General features: G+C 35.7%; 1 protein-coding gene across 7 annotated transcripts in view; it reads right to left on the bottom strand.

The window, feature by feature from the left end:
• The window catches only part of SOX6 (SRY-box transcription factor 6), a 263,816-nt gene that overhangs the window by 60,279 nt on the left and 182,315 nt on the right, over positions 1 to 21,222 (bottom strand). For all 7 annotated transcript variants that reach the window (XM_018076030.1, XM_018076033.1, XM_018076032.2 and 4 more), the window contains 2 exons: positions 5,526 to 5,675; positions 1,481 to 1,661 (listed from right to left, as the gene is read on the bottom strand). In XM_018076030.1, coding sequence (XP_017931519.1) covers positions 1,481 to 1,661; positions 5,526 to 5,675 — 331 coding nt within the window. The remainder of the gene's footprint in view (positions 1 to 1,480; positions 1,662 to 5,525; positions 5,676 to 21,222) is intronic.

Raw genomic sequence — 21,222 nt, 5'->3', positions numbered from 1 at the left:
TTAGCTTTCCATTTCAGAAAGGGCACTCAGTTACTTTTTGGGAACAAAGTTAGTCATCGCCGTAACATGAGTATAAAGCTCTAAATCAGTAGAGAAAAACTAGTCTTGTTTCTATCACTCTGAACAGAAAGAAACTTTTAAACATGCATCAAACTCATGCAAACATTCCTGTTACATCTTAAAATGAATGCATGGAGTATCCCAGAAACTGTTTCTGATTTGAGACCATAAGACAGCCATTATTTTCCGACTGTTTTTTGTTGCTGTGATGAAACTGTGATCTACCTGTTCCTACATGGAAGTATTCTCTATACTGCATATGGATAGATTCATGCATATATATTCTAGCTAGGAAATTTTGATCAATCAGAGTTTGTGTGTGACCAGTGCATCTGTCTGACAAGCAAATGAAAAATATTTACACCTTAGGCATATTTACATCTTAGGTAGTAATTTCTCTGGAATGGTCTATGACTTCAAACTGATATGCCACTTTCTAATGTTAGATAGTGCAGCGATAGTTGCAAATAAATTGACAGTTAGAATATCTAGCCAATTGCAGAAAGTATCTTTCAGAGATCATGATGTTCCCAAGTGTTTGGGAATGGAAAAAAACCCATAATTTTTATATATTTAATATATGTATTTAATGTATCAGTTCATTATTCACAAGTGTTTCCATATATTTTACAAGTACACTTGAGTTACAGATTGTGAATAAGTGGTCTGTAGTAAGTATTTAGTCACTGTTAAAATGTACTATTTGAACTTTAGGGCTGATCATCCACATTTTGTAGCTCTTGATTCTGTTTCTTGACTGGCTAAGGTAGTCTACATACACAGTTTTCAGACCAATTTTGTTTCATCACTTAATAGGCCTAAAGAATCTTGAACACAGGTAAAAAAATTCCTACTTGCAATCACATAAATTAACAAATTCTTGACAGATGGGTGAACAAATAATAAAAACATGATCAAATAATAATATATACTGGCTGGACTGAAGCCTTTCTGTCTTCGTTTAAAAAAAAAAATTTAGTATCTAATGAGGCTCTATGTGCATGCAAAGATAGTTTTTTGTTTGTTTACTCCAGAGGTCAAAATTCAAAAGTTAACTTTGCCTGGATACACCCAGTAGATGTCTTTAGGAAAGATGTTCATACAAACCTCTTTTATAAGTTTCGTGTATGCATATTTATTTACCTACATGTATATATTTGTATGTATGTTTATTTCTTAGGTTATTTATTTATTTGCTGTATTTCTTGTAGATGACTATCACTGTCACATCATTTTACACACCCTTGCCAAACCTTGACATTTAAGTGTTCTTTGAACATCTTTACTGTAATTTATTTTTATTTCCATTTTAAACAGAAATGTAGGCCCAAGTATCTACTTTATTCAAAAGTGTGTTCAGGGTGAGATTTCATGCAGAAAACTTGCCTACTTTCTCCTTTCCCCAGGACAGATTAGTTACCTAAAGAGGATCCTCTTCCCAGAGATCCACTGAGCGGGCTGGGGATGCCACTCTTGTTCGTCACTGTCACAGGACTGCTTTTGCTAGCTGGGAAGAGATTCTGTGTTGGAGATGTTGGGGATTTGACAGGTTCAGCTGTTTTGGGTCGGGCTGAAAGATTCAGTGGCTGAGCTGCTTCATCCTGCAAGAGTTTAATGTGAGTAATTATTAGGAAAAGACAAATGAACACATCATTTTGCAAGCAGCAGTTACTTTACACCTCGAAGACAATACCACATTCTCCAGCAATAATAACAAAAGAAGCTAATTATCTGCCTCCTTTAAGATTCAACGAAAGGAAACCTCATTAATTTCTCTGTGTTATGCTTCTTATTTACATTAACTATGTGGCTGGATCATTCTTTTTGCCAAATTAAAATTTGAATTAGCTCACATTACATCTTAATTTCCTAATGTGTTTTCAGAGATCTAAATTAACCTAGGGCATTTACAAAGAATTATTTAAAATTTCCAGCAGCTCAGTAATGCTTTTGCATGGTTCTATTTGAAAAGTTCCTGGCACTATAAAAATAAGTTATGTAGCTTATTTTTAAATGTATTAGAAACTAAGGAATCAGAAGTACTTCTATGAAAGAATCATTTGGAAAACCTGACAGTTCTTTGGCCCACATTTAGTGCTGCTGCTAACTTATACATTCCATGAATCTTATTCTGTGTGCATGTTTTGTTTAGTAAAATAATCTATGATCTTCCCTCACATAATAGAAAATAAGAATTTCCCTGAATTCAAATTCCTTTACTTACTAGGGTAATGACTGCATATATATGCATTTCAAAATATATTTTATTTTCTCCTATTTAATTTTGTATATTTTACAATATTTTATTATATGTCATGTCTTTTGACAGATTTATGTAAAATCGAGAATATTTTCCACATAAATGCTATTCTGCTTCTTATTTGATACTTTCATTTTATTTCTGTATTCTGTAGTCATTTCTGGTGCATTCAATGTTTAGTGTATTTGTATGTTTTATTTGCATAAAGACAGGGAATATTTTCTAAGGGTATGTAAATCTAGTATCAGCACCTTTATATCTGTTGATACTTTTCATATGCAATTGTGGAAGAAATTCTCTCTGACATATATCTTGCTTCTGTGCTGTAGGAGAGTAGGTCCATCTAAAAAATATCTTGACTTTTGGAAGAAGACTTATTTAAGCAATAGATTTCTTTGATCAGTATAGACATTCACAATCCAACCTTCTCCCCACTCTTTGAGCTTGTTCCTTCTGCTTAATACTTTAAGCAAGACAGCAGAGCATTTGGCAAACTGTGAAACAGTGATTTCCCGTAGTCAAAGAGCCCAGTAAGACAGATCTCTCATTTAAATTATGCCCGGAGCAGAATTATGCTGGATATAAGAGAATATCGTCCATATTTTAAAACACTGCACTGATCGCTTCAAAACTTAGAATTATGTCAAAATACAATAATGCACCACATTATCTCATCTTTTCCATTCTCCTCAGTGTCAAGCAGTCATTTAGCAAAGTACATCCAGTCATACACAACACATTAAACGGGAAAATGTAACAAACAGGTATCGATAATGCCATCATATCTCCAGTTTTAAACTTTTCAGATAAAACCGCATAACATTTTAATTCTTCCTGACCTTGCAGTGTGCACAAATGTCCACACCTGTTCGGAGGCCAAGTGAGAGCAAAAAGTCAAAGGTACAAGGTGCATAGTCCATTCTTTTGTTTTGTGGCTACATTTACATGTGAGCTGTTTCCTTGCACAGATGCAAAGTGGCTTCAATAAATTTCTCCAAGAGTTCAGAGCCCCATTCAGACTACGAAGTTTGCCAGACTAGGTACCATGAACATGTTTGCATACAAACCTGTGCTACAGTGTTCAATTTTTAAACAATTTTCCATCTAGTATTAGTACGATCATGAAAAACCTCTAAACACTGCCAGAAACCTGTTGGTTTGTACTATAGACAGCATTCCCATTTCTGAAAAGCTGGTCACTGACTTAAGAAAAACCTCTAATTACTTTTTGAAAGACCTGACTTCTGTAAAAGTATTGCATTAGTTCTATAAATAATGCATGTAGTTTATAGAAACAACTGCTTAAAAACAAAGAAAATATAGAGGATTTGTTAAGCAATGCATGCCCATCAAAACTGCCATGTCTAACAAAGGTAACAATTTGCAACGACTGAATATAGCTACTGCTTTTGTACTAATAATTTCTTCATTAGCCATTTGTATTTGTTCACACAAAGCACTTGTAGTTTATCTTTAATATTTTCAATGAAATAGTGTGCTTAATAAAAATAAGAATAAAAAGGCTTCATTTTTATTAATGTATACTTCAGTCCATTCAAGTTAAATTATGTAGGGAAACCCCTAAGAATTTGCATGTGGTCAATTTTGTAATAGGACTCAGCTGGCCACGAACCTGGAATGGTATTGGCCTTGGTTCAAGAAGATATGTGCTTGAATTTAACCAGGGAAAATTTTACTCATATAGTAAAGGTTTGGTTTGGTGTAGATCCATTTGGCTCACTCACTTACAAAATTACTTTTTCACATTAAAGTAGTCAGTAGTATATTCTCAATACCATAAATCACTGGTGTTAGGTATCACTATACTATGGCAACTTTGCTGAAACAGTTGGGCTTTGCTTTTGGTGGCTTCTGTATTGACAGTAACAAACTCTGCATATGTGGTAAATTTCCCTGACTGCTCTCAAGCCTGGCATTGGATTACAAGAGGTAAAACATTAGACTAATACACATCTACAGCTAAGTAAAGTGAACGTTTTGCTAAATAAATGTTAGATCTGGCCATAATGGAATAGTTTTTATTTATTAGTACTCTCAGCCTAGCAAAAAAGTGTCACGGAAATTTATCAGTCCAGGCAGAAATATCTACTCACCCACACTTTACCACAATGATTGATGATAATGAAAAAACAAATGATATTTTACTCTCACGTCAAAACATGGAAAAAAAAAAAAAAAAAGAAGAAACCTTCACTTCAAGTGAGTAAAATCTTCCCAGGCTGGTTTGAGGCTAAGGACTGTGTGCCTATAAGATGTTAGCAGCCAGCAAAAAAAAAAAGGTATTCCCTCCCTCTCCCCACAAAGTCACTATATGCCATCTCTAGATTTATTTTAATAGTTCTGGATTTATAGCGCCATCATTAAAATTGGTAAAACGTGAGTGTTGATGTTTCTTTACAGTTTGAAGTAAATTGCTTCTGAATTCTGGTCTCATGAAATTGTGAACAACCACAGGAAAGCACAACAATAGAAGTGAACCAGTTCCACCCAAAGGTACTGGCTGCACCACAGACTTCGTGGGGCACACAGTGTTCGTTTCAGGCTGCTGGCAAATGCCATGTTGTAGCTGCCTGGTTCCAAGGAAGTGAGAATAAGCAGGCACAAGCATTCAGCAATGGCTCAAAACCAACGAGGAGCAGCCCGGTTGTCAGCAGCTGTGTGAAATCAGCAAAAGTCAAATCAATCTGCAGCGACATAATGTTTTCCCCGGAGTCCTGACTTACATGTTATTTTTATGTGGGGCTTTTCCAAAATTGCAGAATTAAGTACAGCTAGAGATTCGTAAAATAATTAGAAGCCCTACAGTCTCTCTCTTACCCTAACAATATAAGCTAGCACCACATTTTAAGATACTCAAGAGTTCGGTGTGAAACAATTCATGAAATGGACTCCATTTATGCACATTACTAGATTACCAACTGAAATCTTGAAAATATCACATTTTACTGATGAATCTGTTGTGCTGCCTGTGGTAGGAAGAGGGACGCCTGGTATTTTTGGAAACAAGAAGTGAATTCTTTCTCTTCCCTTCTCTATACTGATAATACAGCACTGAAACTGAACATTTTATTTGAATATTGAAGAACTGTAACGTGGTTCAGCTTCCAACTGCTAAACAATAAAAAAGACTGTTTGATTTCACTGTCCTTTTCAAACACCAGTTATTTTCTTTACTGAAAAATACCTTAACTTGAGTTACCGGGCTGGTCCCTCTCTTCTCATTTTTCATCCCAGTGGGTGAAAGTGCCCCAGTCGTATTTGGTGGCTGTGGAGTAGATGGCATTTTGGCTCCAGGAGAAACTTGCATGCTTGCCAGCTGAGCTGCATACAGTTGCTGGAAGACAAGAAGATATACATATATTCCTGCAAAAATTCCTAAAAAAAGAAGCTGTAAATATACTTTTTTTTTCCCTCTGGTGTTTCTTCTCTTAAAGAAGTTAATAGATCTTTTTTAGCTCTTGTTTGTGGCTTTTCCCTTCTTGTTATTTGAAAAAAAGAGGAAAAAAAAAAGACTATAAAACACTCAAACACCAATCTCTTTTTTCTTAATTTGACTTTTGCTGACTTTTCTTGATTTCTTTTTTTCCTTCTTGCTAATGATGATCATGGTATTGAGCAAAAAGTTACACTGTGCCTGAATATTAAACACAAAATCGATAATATTATAAGGCTGTTTATAAAATGGAGGTATAAACCCCTGTCAGAAAAAAAAGTACTCCAGGTCTCTCTATTCTCACCCAGAAATGACCCACACACTCCAGAACCTCTACTGAGAGCTCACATAGGAACAGTTTCCTACCAAAAGGCAGTGCTGCATCTTCTAGACAGTAATGGATGTTAAAGTAGGCAACAGGGTATGTCTCCATCTCAGTGTACGGTGATATAACTTCTATAAATGCTAATAAGGAATCTGGGCCTTAAAAATTCCCGTAAATAGTGATGAAAATGCAAAAACTTTCTCGTGGAACTTTTCAAAAAGTTCAATGGAAACATAATAAAAGAAACATAATAAAAGTATATTAAAATAAACAATTCCTACCAATAAAAAGTGTTCACTGAACAAAATCAAATGGGTTTAATTTCTTTCCAGTGACCAAATTTAAACCCTCACCTTGAATTAGCATCATGAGTAATCTTCTACCATAAACAGGGAAGATTCCAATCCCTCTTCTACCCATAGATATACATAAACTTTGCCTTATTAGTGAAAAAAAAGCCAGGTGGTTTGTATGTAATTTCCAACATTACTATCATTCAGATGGACAAATAAAAAAATTTACAGTAATCAAAAGCAGACCTTTCAGCACATGTAATTAAATGAAAGCTTAATAAAGAATAATTTGCAAGAGCCAGATGTGCTTATGTCATAATTGTTGCTTTCTTTGGAACAATTTTTCTAATATAACAAGCCCCCACAGAAATGAAAGTTACACAATGCTGTAAGCTCAGTGACTCAGTGGCGAGACAAATGTGTGAAGGAGGGACAGAGTCACAACTCTGGGTGACAAGTGAAAACTCTTGTTTGTTTGTTTCTTTCCACCCTTTTTCAATACCACACAGAGACTACAAAAGGATCACAGATTAACATTTTGAAATCAATGGTGTTTAAATATTTTGGCCAATGTACCACATTTTTCCTACGCTGGAAGTCAAAAAATGAAAATAGAAAAAATTCCCAGCTATTGGTGATGTTTTGGAGAATGAAAATGAAGTCTTTTATACAACAGTAAGTGGTTTTTCCACCTACTACTTGGAACTTATCCCTTTTAGCACATTGTTCAGGTCAGTTTATGCTTGCTTAATAGGATGGTCTGCTTAAATGAGAGTAAAAAGAACATTTCACAAACTTTTGAAATCCTGCACACTCTCAGCTCAGAAAAAATCAGGCACTGCACTATGAAAGAGATGACACAATAAACTTGAATACAATTCAAAGATAAAACCCAACAATTATAAAGGCTTTCTCAGCATTCTGTGCTTTGTCTTTTAATACTTTTTTCTTTTTTTTGAATTAGGAACCTATTTGACATCTTCTTCAACTACCTGAAGGAGATTACTTATATTTTACTAGAAGTATACTAAAACTTTAGTACTTAATATACTTTGTACTGCACTTTCAAAAGTGTGAAAGGAATTCTGTGTAAAAACAAACCCAGGTTTATTAACTGAAGTTCAAAAGAATTTTTTCCTCCCTTCTCAGGTAACCTGTGAGGGCAAAAAAATGTGGGGTATAAGTTATTCTTTCTACAGTATTCCATTTTTCTTAGAAGATAGAAGTTGATTGTCAGTTATGACAACCAAAACAGTGTGGTGGCTTGACCTAGGCTAGCTGCCAGCTGCCCAGCCAGCCACTCTCCTCCTCCCCCACTTCAACAGGATGAGGGAGAAAACAATATGGAAAGCTTTTGGGTCAAGACAAAGATGGGGAGATCTCTTACCTGTTACCATCATGGGCAAAACAGACTTGGCCTGGGTGAGAATTAATTTACTTCCATTTACAGTGCAGATGGCTGCTGAGAAACAGCCACCCTGCATCCCATCCACTGCCAGCACTGGGCACCACCCTGGGCTCACATGGCAAGTGGAGCCTGTAGCCCACTTGTAGACAAGTAAGCAAAGATGTGTTTGTGATCTCTAAAAGCTGCGGCCCATGGTGTACTTCTCTCTTGAACAGATATTTCAAGATGAACACAAAGATAAAGATGTGACACTAGTCAGAGCAGGACTTGCCAATGATCTGGTGCCTTGTTCCTGTCAGCATTGGCAACAGAAACACCTACAGCACATTAAGGGTTACAGAGATAACATCAAGCAAAGTGGGCTGTTCTGGTGACTATCTAGGAAATCGCTTGATTTTGGAAATGCAAAAAGAAAAAGTAGAATAAAATTAGAATTTTTCACCACTCCCCTCCCAGGGTGTTGAGGGCTGTATTGGCTGTTCTGCAAGTCCTGTCAGGGAGAAATGTTTCTAAAGCAAGACAGAGAATATCATTTATGTATCTCTATGTATGTATAATTCATGACTGGATTATTCCAAGGTCTTAGTACTGGCTTTAGCCTGGCATTTCTATAAAGGCATTTTAAAACATAAAAGCAAAATATAAAAATAAGTAACAGTAATTAGTTTTCTGGTCTGTTTAAAACAAAGCTGTTCCGCAAATGAGTGCAAATCTTGCAAGAATTCACACCAATGCTAGGAACATTGCTGTGTGGACTGGGAGGATGTATAACTTTTAAATATCAGTTTGTATGGGAAGCTAAGCAGTCTGGAAAAATACATGCACACCACCACTGCAGGGACAGAATGGATATTTTTGCAAATACCACTACTGTGGCTTAAAATGGCAATTTAGGCCCTCACATTGGGATGGTCAGGTTGTGGTGCTTTTATTTGCAAGATTAAGGAGAGGAATAAAACCCAAACATTGAATGAATGTTGACTGTTAACTTTTAAGGCTCAAAAGCAAAAATTTCAATGGAATTTTTTCAATTGAAATTCTAACCTACCAACTATTTTACTACTAAGTAAAAAAATTAAACTACCTCAAACACTGAAACATATCTCCTTTTTGATCTATTTATGGCTATCACATAAAGAGAAGAGCATTTCACAATCTTTTTGCCAACCACTGACTCTCAAGAAGGCTCTTGATTACAAATTAGATATTCAAAACCATCAAGTATTCATGATTGTTTTAAGAAGCCTTAAAAATGTATAACCTGGTTTTGTTTTTTTTTAAAGAGGTCACTAAGTTAGATTCTTACAATCCAATTCTCAGCATCTAAATATAAGTAGGGCTGATTTTGAATTACTGAGTGCTCCTGAATAGTTAACAATTTTAAAAACCAGCTTACTTAAGGTACATGAACAAGGAGGTAGCTTTACAGTTTCCAGAACCAGGTTTCTTGTAATGTCATGCTTTGATGCTGAAGAGCGGGACTTTGAAATGCCACAAGTCTCAAGGCAATGGCAAGTGAAGTCTCACATTTAATCACCTACGAACTTACAGGCTTACAGACCTAAGCACTTATTACTGAAATCTTATGCCAGCTGTAATCAACTAATAATCCAAAAGTTGCAGCTCACTATGAGTCTGAATGATGTTCATATACTTTAAAAAATTACCCAACAAGTGGGAAAGTGCTGTACTCAGTGTGTGTACAGAACAGCACAAATGCACACTGATTTTTTTACCTGGAAACAGCAGAGTTCACACTAAGCTTTTGTTATAGCTTAGAGCTACCATTCAAGAAGAACTGAATAACTAACAAATATAATAATCCAGTGGTGATGCTGATGGTGTTTTCTGCTTCAGAAATTGGTTATGGAATTGGATTAATGATTTCCATTTCACTTTTCTTATAAAAAGTATTATCTGTGTTCTAAAATTTTTTTGAAAAGCTATGAACTAATCATAGCCATTTTGACTGATCCAAATATAAAATCTTTCTTAATGCCACCTAAGTTTCACAATGCCTGTGTGAGACATTTTCATGACACAGTAGGAAAACTGTCTTTGCTGCCAGTGTTCATTCATGCTTTACCAGAAGACAAAGGCCTTAGGCTCACACATCCCTCCCACGACTTTCAACATTTTTTCAACTTGATTTTTCAACTAGCTTTCAATAATCAAAACACTTTCACTGGCTCAGGTCCCTTTCCTTATAAGTTTTCACTTGCACATAGGCCTGTGACATTCCTGGGCACATTCTCTGGGAAATGACACTGAGCACAGAAAATAAACACAGAGCAAAGCTTTCTATGCACCAGACATTTCCGTTTCTTTTACAGCAGGAATATTCATACCTGTCTCTTGGGCTGCAGCATCTGTGTCTAAAAGAATGAATTAAAATGAAGAATTCTGAGAATGAAATGTTACAGAAGTGACACATGGTAAGGAAAATAGAATGGGCCTTAAATCGGCACAGTTAAGGGTGGTTTGTGCTGACAGCTTGTTAACTTTGTGACAGGCTGTTTTACCACCTAACACAGAATTAGGATTGTCATAGAATCATAGAATCACTAAAGTGGAAAAGACTTCTAAGACCACCAAGTCCAACCATTAGCCTTGCCCTGCCATGTTCACCACTAAACCATGTCCCCAAGTGCCACATCCATATCATAACCTTCTTACAAGGGGCTTGTCAGTGACAGGCCTTATGCAAAAGGTTTTTGTGAGAAGACACAATACAGAGAAAGTGATTAACTTCTGCACAGAAGAGAGGCAGTTTCTTCAGATGTAAGATCTCAGGGAGGAAATGGAGAGAACAGTTGCACTCTATACAGGAGCAAAAGTCAAGGGCTAAAGGCATTTCAACTGACTGTGCAGTGAGGGAGTATTTGGTCACAGCAGCGGGGATCTGATTCAGATGTTATTCTTTGTAACACAATTCTGAAGAAACTGTAGTAAAGCCATATGTGAAATATGGAGATAAAAAGAGGGGTTGCAATACTCAGTGTAGCAGATCTAAGTGTGGATGATGAGAGCTGGCCTACCACGATAAATTGCAATGGATGTACATGGAAGATGCATCACAAAGAATTTCAATAGAAGGTGGTTCGACTGAAGGAGAAGGAAGGGACCTGTTCTAGAAACTTTTACCCTTTTATTTTCTTTTCTCAGGAAAAAATGTTAAATTTTATGAACCCTGATTAATTCTAAATTCTTCCATTACTAAAAATGGAAGTCCTATGTTGCATCTTCAACAAATACATTTGCTACAGTAAATGAAACTGAACAATAAAGCTACTGAGAATCAAGTGAGAATCCCTATTTGTCAGCATTTTAAATGAATTGTGCAAAGCTGAAATATCTTATTTATAGAGATGAAAGTTCAGCTATTTAGACAATGAGTAATTTGGTTTCTAAAGATGAAAAACTCTAAGGAGTGACTGCAAGTGCTGTTGAAATCCTGCACTACAAGAGGTAATGCGGTTATTTTTTCCGTAGTATATTTAGTAAGTAGTGTTGCAAAGCTATAATACCAGAATTTTCCTTCTGAGTACATAACATGCAATAATAATACTTAGAACTGTCTGATGACAACGAGTTTTTATAAGTTCACCAAAACCAGCAACATCTTCACTATTTCCAGCACACATTTCTGAAAAGAAGTTACAAAAAAATAAAAATAAAAACTTCAGTGGGATTTCTTACTTTTAATTATTGTTGTAGTGATGTTTAAAATAAGCTTGGTGTCAAACAGATTGAAGGAAAGAGAGTCTCTGTTTGAAAAAGCTTTTCTTCTGTTTAGAGGAAGAGCAGATTAGTGTTCACACCCATGTTTTGGGTGTCACAGATAATAACTATGGAAATAAAGGTTAAGTGTTGTCCTGAGACTGATGTCACAGGTATAAACTTCAGCAGTTCAGGAAATGTAAACTCTTCAAAAAACAGTGCAGAAGCATAAATATCCTACTCCAAAATTTCAGAAAGATCTTGATCTAAGTGCAAGAACTGTTTCTAAAGTCATATTAATTGTACACATTCCTTCCTATTCTTATATGATATATAAATATCATTTTTTGTATTGGCATGTCTTTTGCACTAAATACATTCAGTGACTAGCACTGTAGTTGAGTGCTCTACTGTAGCATCAAGGTAAGAAATGGGGTTATAGATTTACCTATATATATAAAAAGGAAATACATAAATAAATAAATAAAAAGCATTCAGTTACTTTTCTCTTTATTTTAGGATGCTTCTCATGTAGATCTTTAGAGTGAAAGGTAGGTTAACAGAAAAAGACATCCAGAAACACAAGACAGCCTAAGTAACTCATCAGCAGCTTAACCATGTGACAAACCCAGGGGCAACTCGAAGGCAGCTCCAGCCTTTGGAGTCTGCCAAGAAGCCAGATGCCATCACCAGAAAAACACCTTCCAAGGCTCAGCATCTGTGTCCTAGCAGTGCTCTCTACACAAAAGGAAAGGAGGAGGAGAAGACAGAGATAGAAAGGTGCACAGAAAATTGTTAAAGAAATGTACAAACACATGATAGCAACTCTTATTTGAATTTAAAAAATCTAAAACTTGGAAAATCAAAGCTTTTGAAAAAAAAACCAAGATCCCTCCAAATCAAAAGATTGAATATTTGATGCCAAAAGTGTATGTTTGCTTTTGTTTCTCTTACCTGTTAAAACAGTGTACTTTATAAATTTATTATGATGAAATTTAGATATCTCAGTAGAATTTTTTCACTTTTTCTAAGAAAAATGCTAACAAATCAAAATAAGGTGAGTTTTACAGATCTGCTATGACTATGACCAGGCCCTCCTCTCAATTTCAGATGTGCCACCACACAGGCAATAAATAGTATTTTACTATTAAAGAACTAACAAGTATGCAACATCAAATTAACTCACAATTTTATGCTAAATAACTGAGAACTACTCAGCTTTACACAGTTGTATCTGAAAGGGCACTGATCAAGTACAGCTACACGATGTTGAAATAACAGTTACAGAAAAAGTGTTTAATTTAGAAACACGATAAATAGCAAATAATAATATACTGAAAATACTTCTTTTTCTCTACAGAATCCACATCATAATATATGTACATGGTTTCCTCATAACAGCATCACTTTTTTCTTTTCCCTGTTTGCACATGCCTAATGTGTCCATAGCAGACATAACATTCTGATTTTAAACACCCATATATCACCCTGCTGCAGAGTCTGCTAATAACTATAGAGCATGAATATTCTCTGCATCTTCTCATAATACACCAAATACCTTTGCAAAAAGGCGTTAAGGTGCAACACAAACAGGCAGCTAATGAATTATCATAACTAATGTCATAATAACAAAGATTGTTGCAGTGATTATTTATGCGCTTGCTGACTAATGTGCTCTCCGATTTATTAAAACCCAATATGTGCAAACAAACTAACTGTATTTGTGAAAATACAAATAACACATTTTGTAGCCATAGATGAAGTTAGAAGCGTTCAGTTTTCCCTATACCTCCATGAGTATGAAAAAAATTCTTTCTTAGCTAAAAGAATGCTTTTACCCGTTATTCAGATTCATTCACTTCAGGTTTGGGCTTTTATTTTTAATGATTAGCACCAGTAATTTCAGTGTTTGTCAGTTGCTGTTATATATATTGTCAAGGGAAACTTTTCTGTGGCCCTAAATTCCACTCAATTCCTCTCTCCTTAGGAGACACACATGCCTGTATTATTTCACTCTCAAGCAGCAAAGTAACAGTTACCTAATTTCACTGTTGAGTCTGCCAGTTCCAACTTCTTTTACTGACCACAAATTCATTGTACTGGTTCAGAAAAAGAAAAATCATTCTCATCTCTTCTGCTGCCCTGCTGTGGCTAATGGCCAACCCATACCGAAAATAAAAGAATCTCTCCACATTTCAGATACTGTGGATTGTATTGTTGTAGTACTGCAAAATAACAGCTTTATTTTGTTAAAAGGGCCTAACTTTAAGTGGACCATGGAATATTTATGGCTCTCAGTAGTCCTTTGAAAGAGTTATCTTATGTTTTTATGCCGATCATGGGTCAGAGGTTCAAATCAGCACTTCTTTCTGTCACTCCTTATATGTTTTACTATAATTTACAGCTCAGCAAGAGGACTCATAAAACAAAAGTGTCTATTTTACTTCAGCAACTAATTCTAGCTAATCAAAGCTTTCCAGCAAAACAACCCAGCATGAAACTCTGCGTGGAAAATATGCAGAGAACAAAGCGTTTTGTCAAATAACACATCTCATGATGTAAACACATATGTCTCTTATAGGAAATTTTATCGCTTCCACATTATCGGCACACAAAAGGAGCATTCTTGTCGCAGACCTGGTGCGACTGTGGAGCCATCGTCATTGGAAACAAGAGCCTGATTAGGTTCCCACACAGATATGAATAGATTTTCTTTTTTTAGTGTAATGCTGCCTTTCTTATTTCTTAAACAGACTAGTAATTGTGGCTGTAAAAACAGTGAATTGTGTTTGGACGACATTTGTTCCTTCATATTTTTTTTAGCTACCCAGTGACACCAATTATCCCATATGGTTGTCCTCTTCTGGAAAGTCTGAGTTAATCCACAGCTGTGAAGATGAAGACGCACCCAGCAGGCTCTAAATCTGGTGGGTCTCTTGTCTGTTAATAAAGTCCACAGTCTGCTGGACAGATGTTAAGAGGATCTGTTAAATAAGTCAGTGACAAAGACACAGACTTCTGTTGGGGAAAATAATCAGCAAAACCATATCTATTCTTCATAGTTTTTCATTTCTTTCTTCATGTTTTGGAGAAGAAAATTTTCCTTACTTGACAGAGGAGTCCCACAAAACATACGATAGGTCGTGCTCAAAATATGAATGGACTAAAAGATCACACTGACGTGAGTTCTGAACAAATGATAGATCTTTTTATCCTTTACTTATTCTTGCATGCTGTGGTTCCTACACTATTATTTTAAGTTTGGGTTCATTGGTCACATTATGGTGGGAGCCTGAATAGGTATTTTCAGCTATAAAATATCTACTTAAATTTTTAATGTAAAGAGAAATGTAAACTGGAGATGAAATTATCATGTGACTAATTTTTGTTAAAAGTTATTAACATTACCTTTTCTTAAATAAAGGAATTACGGATGATGTTTTTGTCCCCAAGGCTCATGCTAATGTTCGAGGTTGGGGCGGAGGGGAACCACCATGGAAAAACGTGGAATGGGAAGATACCTGCAGCAAGATCCACGTTTAGAACCTTACTAACTTTTCCCTATCCCCACCTGTTTCTCATCGTGGCCTGACAGCACAGACATTCAACCTCAAAGTCTCTCTCAGTTACAGTCATGTAAATCTAGAGAAATATTATAGACCTAAAATATATGCACCAGTGCAATAAAGAATTAACTTGCCTTCAGGCATGTGTGCATTAAGGTGCTCTTAAAATCACTTCTGTTTCATTTGTAAACTGTATTTCTTGTTCTTTTGACCTCATCCTGTTTTGACGTAATGAAGTAGAAGTGTTCATCAAAACAGTTCTCTCTGCTTTGCTTCCTAAATGCAGGAACTTTCATGTAGGCATCATTCCTGAGATCATGTCCCTTAGAAATCAAATGGCCTTGATTCCATTGAATTATGACAATTAAATGCAATCTCTCTACAACTGCCTTTTCACAACCTGTTTACTGTAAAGCTGTGGACAAAGCCAAGAAATAATATTTAGAGCTCAAATAAATTATCAATCACTGCAAGTAGGTAAGACAATGTATATAATTTGGCACCTGGCAGTTGCCTCTGTAACATTGTGTTTGTTTCCCCTTAGGAAGTAAAGCTGCTGGTTTATTAGTTTTACTGCACCTTGACAAGTTTTCAAGATATAATGTCACCCCATCACCCTATGAGGTTGTTGGGAATTTTTAATGAGACAGCATGAAAATTGTGAAAGAAAAGTTTACTCTCTGCAAAAAATATTAATTCAAAAATATATCTTAAAAAAGTTATATAATTACATATAATATAATAGCATAGAATATATGTAGCATTTTATCTATTAAAAGAAAATGACTACTCAGCTCAGTGTCTGTGATATTTAAATGAGACTTTCAATTATTTTCAATGTCACCAAGTCAAAAATCTAACCCTGTGAAATATAACTACTGGTCCTCAGGCCCCCAGAGAGAAAACTATATTTCTACCATGTCAGAAAAGAACAAAGGGCAGTCCAAAAGCTGATAGGGGGAACAGAGTAACAGCTACCAAAACAAACAAACAAAAACAAAACAACAACAAAAAACACAACACACCCCTCAAAAAAAACCCAAACCCACACATATATACAAAACTGAAAGCCTTCTGTAGCAAATATGGAGCTCTTACTTTCTGAAGAACAATTCCCTTGTGAAGCCACTGACTGGAAGGAGAGGCAAAAATCCTCACTGACTTGGCAGCCGTGTCTCACCTCATTTCACTCTTTTTAATTTTTTTTCCCCTTTCCAAACAGACTGAGTGTTGGTCTTCTGAGAATATGATGCTAAGCCACTTTTCCTGTAGAGTTTTTAAACTGGGCCTCTGAGAAAGGGTTTGATACAATTCAATGACTGAAGTAATACCTTTGTCCATCTGAGCATTAAATGGCCCATTGAAATACAGCTTAGTTAGAATTTCAGTAAATGGTGCTTTCTATTTTTTTTTTTTATTATTATTCCTTTCCCAACAGATTACAGTCTGTATCTGAAAATGAAGTTCAATCACTTTTGGTTGCCTCTCAGGTCAGGCCCTTTAGCCAGTGTTAATTAAATATAACCCCTTCAGAATACCGGAGGTTAAATGAGAGCAACAAACTGGTCTTCTTCAAAATATTACTTCATGCTCTCCAAAAAAGCTGTAATCTGCTTGGGAGGGCCCTCATTTAAACACATTGGTCTTAACAATAAAAATACATTGGGGGTGGGAGGGGGGAATCATGCTAAATGCTATTTTATCCAACAGCTAGTAATCACAAAACATTAAGCACCTATTTCCATGCAATATACCACATCTATTGTGTTTAAATAACACACACCATAAAGGAAAGTGCTGCAGCAGACTATTTAGGCTGTATCAGCACATACAGCAGAATTTTCTACTTGATAAAGTGAAACTATAAAGAATCAATGCATAAGTCAGACAGCTTCCATACCTAATATTCTTTCCTGCAGCTATTAGAAGTTCACATTTTTGTCTCTAGTAGGCATGAACATTAGTATACCTTCAATTTTATGTATTCAGTCACATTTTGCTGTCTGTTCCATACAACTTGACTAGAGCATGAAATTGGAAAGTAACTGAAGTTGTCTTTTTTCCATCGTAATGATTTTAAAGGAAAATGGAAGGGATTTGTGTAAGCTATTTGTTTGTTGCCTTGTAAAAAGTTTCCTGAAGTATTCATAATAATTTTACTATTAAATTAGTTGAAAGAAAGCTTTTTAACACATGGTAATTAGTCTTGTCTTTCTGAACATGACTTTACTGTAAATACTCCTCCTTGACTATCGCTTTGTCCCAAGATTCCTTAGAAGAACGCAACCAAGCGATAATTCAGCATTATTGCTGCTTCAGTGCACTAATCGCTTAAAGAGCAGCAAGGACCCCATGTTTACTGCCACAAGGCTCCTACAGCCTCCCGGCCTAAGGCAGGCTTCCCAGCCCAGCAGCATCCAGATGTCAAGAGGAATATCCAGGTCCTGATGCAGCATGCCGCTCCACTCCAGTATGGCCTAAACATCTGTTTCATCTGCTGGCGTACAACCTGCTGAATACACTGAGACTGCCACACGAAGCAGGGAATTGAAGGAGGGTGGGAATGAAACACTGCAGTTTGCACAGCTCAGTATACATATCACTAAAAAACCCTGAACAGGCAAAAAAATTGACACAAAATGTTTGGAACCCCAAAACTGGAGTTTGATCGTTTGCTCTCCAGACTGAAAATCTAGAAAATATGACGATCATTAAAAAAAAAAAAAAACAACAAAACAATAAAAAACCCCTTTCTACACAATATATGCTTAGCATTTTTTCTCCTAATGGGGGAACAGACCATAACACATAAGCATCTCATCTTACTAACTTTACTCTGGTTTGATTCCTTATGGTGTGAGAAAAGTACAAAATAAGGAAAAGCACAGAAGAGTGTAACAAAAAGTGCTTGCTGTGTTTATAGTAAATGCTCTTTAAAAAAAAAAAAAAAAAAAAAAAAAAAAAAAAAAAAAAAAACCCAGAACTTAAAAATAAGATAAACCTAGGTATCTCTTACATATTTATAATTTCCTATAGATAGTAACTCAGGAACTCAAAAACAATAAGTATCTTTTGTCTAAAAGATACGAGTATGTAAACACTGACATTTTATCTTGAGGCATGACAAAAACAGCAAACATTTTTAGTTGATCTAGATTAAGTTCTGACAGGGAATAAAGGAGTGCTAACTGTTCTCATCTCTTCCACTTTGTGTATCTATTCTCTCGAATTTTTGCTAGCGACAATAATGGAATAGTTGCCTGTTCCCATGCAAATGTTTTGAGTTGTTTATGAAAGCAAGATCAAAGCCCAAACTGAGAGTGCCTTTTTTTCGCTGTATTTTTTCCTCAAAGAAGGACCTAATGAGAGGCTGTTAAACTTGCAGTCTTGCTCTGCACTTACAGAGCAGGAGCATTCTGTAACCTCCCAGCTTATCCTATTCTCTGGCCAGCCTGGGGACATGGTACACCTCTCTGTGCCAGGAAACAGGAGCACAGAAGGTAGGAGGGACCAAACACTTCTGCGTCCCTCCTCCACACAGGGTCAGCACCTGTACCCAGAAAGGAGGTATCATCTCTCAGACTTTCCATTTAAACTCACCCACCCTCTGTGAACCTGAGCAAGTCAACATTTTCTCTGTGCTCCTCATGAAATGGATACACTGCTGCTGCATTACTACAGCATCTGAACTAGGTATACCTGAATACAACCATAAAGTATTTCTAGTACAGATAAAACGTGAGCATTAATAAAATTGCTATTTTAATAAAATATTGTAAATATCAAGTAAAAAAAGATTCTAAAATCTTCATCAAATATCTATAGCTATTCCCTCTGCAGGAGGATAGCAGAAACATCAGTAAAATCTTTCTCTTAAGCACAAAGGTTTGCATTCCTTCATTTAATGCTGTCAGATTACCGATACACTACTTTTTGATCACAATTCTCCTGTTATTTACCATGCACAGGAAAGAACACAATAGCCTTATCTTTGTGGTTCTCCCAGGTTATATGTTGTTCTACACATCTTAGTTACTTGCAAAAAAAAACTTTAACATTTTTTATGATTTTACAAAATAACTGTGACAAGCTCTGTTTGCCAAAAACAATCATGTTTTTGATATGGAAGGAGACAGGTAAGTATGCCTAAATACCTTTGGTAGAAAGTCAGTCACAGCAAAGGACAACTGCATTTGCTTGAAAAATAATTTCTAGTTTCCAGTGGATAATGGAAAGAAAAAATGAGAAATGTTAAAGTTGAATCTGTACAGGATTTTTCTATTAGAACTTGCTATTGTCATTTTCATGGCATAAATTCTAACTCATAAAAATTGTGGATAGCACCAAAGTTACCAGACTAACAAGCTCACTTAGGAAAAGAAACAAGGACAAGATAGCATAGCTCCAAAGATACCTGCAAACAAAGGTTCTAGTGTTTTAAACTCCGTCTCTTGCATCCAAGGAAAGTTAATAAGCAGTATTTTTTTTTAAACTAAAAATATAAACAGATCTATCAGGAAAATATGAAAATATAACCAGATGGTTGCATCATAGTTCAGGTTTTTTCATTCACTTAATGCTATTATAATACCTTCTCTGATGACACTGTAAATCAAATTATTCATAGAAAGAATTTAAAATGTATTCTGGTATTTTTTTAGAAGCTTTTCAAAAAAAATCTGGGTTTTATTCCTTATTGTTAATATAAAATATTTTTAACAATAAATGTGAGAAGTCTATATGAAAAGCAGTTAACTAACAAATTCAGACAGTTTCACGTACTTTATCTGTAGAAATGTGTTCTACACTAAAGCTAGTGTAAAAAGAAGAAACTGTTTAAAAAGGACCGCTGTGATAAGGGAAATAAAATTATATGATTGAGAAGCAATTAATTACAGTAAGTTTGCTGAAGGGATGATAGCTATCAAAGCTTATCAAATTTTGCATTTCAGAATTTCAGATATTTATTTTAAAAAATGTTCACATATAGATAGGCTTTGTGAGAGAAGTCAGGAGTTTCATTCAGTCTCATGTCAGCAGGATTACAAGCAATTATGAGTAGCTGCTTGTTGAGCTGTGTGAAATGAGTTGGTGAATGTGTTTCCTGGTAAGCACATGTCCATATCACTGGTATGATTGCCAGTAATGTAGACAATCTTAGCTGAAGGGGTCTAAAAACATAATTATTCTTCTAATCCTATAGGGGATTAAATCAATTCAGGACAGAAGATGGTTGTGCAATTGCTGCTTCTAGTGTACACCTTCTAGGTCTGTCAACCAGGCAGCAGAGAGGAAAACCAAGGCAAAAGTAAGAAAAAAGGAAACCAGGACATGGAAAAAATAAATGGCAAAAAATCTTCCCTAGAAATATATTTTTAAATCTGGCTTAAGTTGGTGGGTTCATTCACTCTCCAACCAGCCAGATGGAGAAATTGTCTAACGTTTCCCTGTGTAGAACTGCACAGATACAGAACAAGAAAATTGAACACTCACCACTGCTAAGCACACCGAGAAGCAAAAGCACTACAATTAAATTTATACATGCTCCCATAACAGAATAATGAGATCCCATCCTAGTAATAAATGGGTGCAGGTCAGAAAAAAGGAGAGTCCCATTTAAACTACCTCTCTCAATTCCCACATCTGAATCCCCATCTTGGAAGAGAAGATGCCAAGACAACCCTACATTTAAGAGCTGAATATTTGAAAGTGCTGCTTGGGATTTGAAACTGCAATATTTTCTTACTTTTATAAGAGACACAGTTCATGTGGTAGCTCACAGCCATTCTATAATTTTCACTAGCAAAAATGGACAGAAGACAGGGCTATAATAAATATATACTGGCTCTACTGATCAGGAGAAGCTTTATCAGTCAGCTGGGGCACATCTGGGAAAAAAAGTCACTCAGGTGCATCTCTAGCATCCCATTCAATTAACATATCATTAAAAATGGTTTGTCCCTGTTCAGCCTGCTGTGTTACCTGATAAGTCAACATAGTTAAAATGTATATTTAAATGCAGAAAACAGTGAAATGTTTTCTTTGTGAAGCAGAAAACAAGACCAGCTTACAGGTATTTTACAGCATTAGAAATAATTGTGCTTTGCAGGTTGCTTAGCAGATCACTCACACTGAT

Source organism: Manacus vitellinus, unplaced genomic scaffold, assembly GCF_001715985.3.
Source record: "Manacus vitellinus isolate BGI_N305 unplaced genomic scaffold, ASM171598v3 scaffold_30_pilon, whole genome shotgun sequence".
Taxonomy (NCBI): Eukaryota; Metazoa; Chordata; class Aves; order Passeriformes; family Pipridae; genus Manacus; species Manacus vitellinus.
This window is presented reverse-complemented; position numbering and strand designations above follow the sequence as displayed.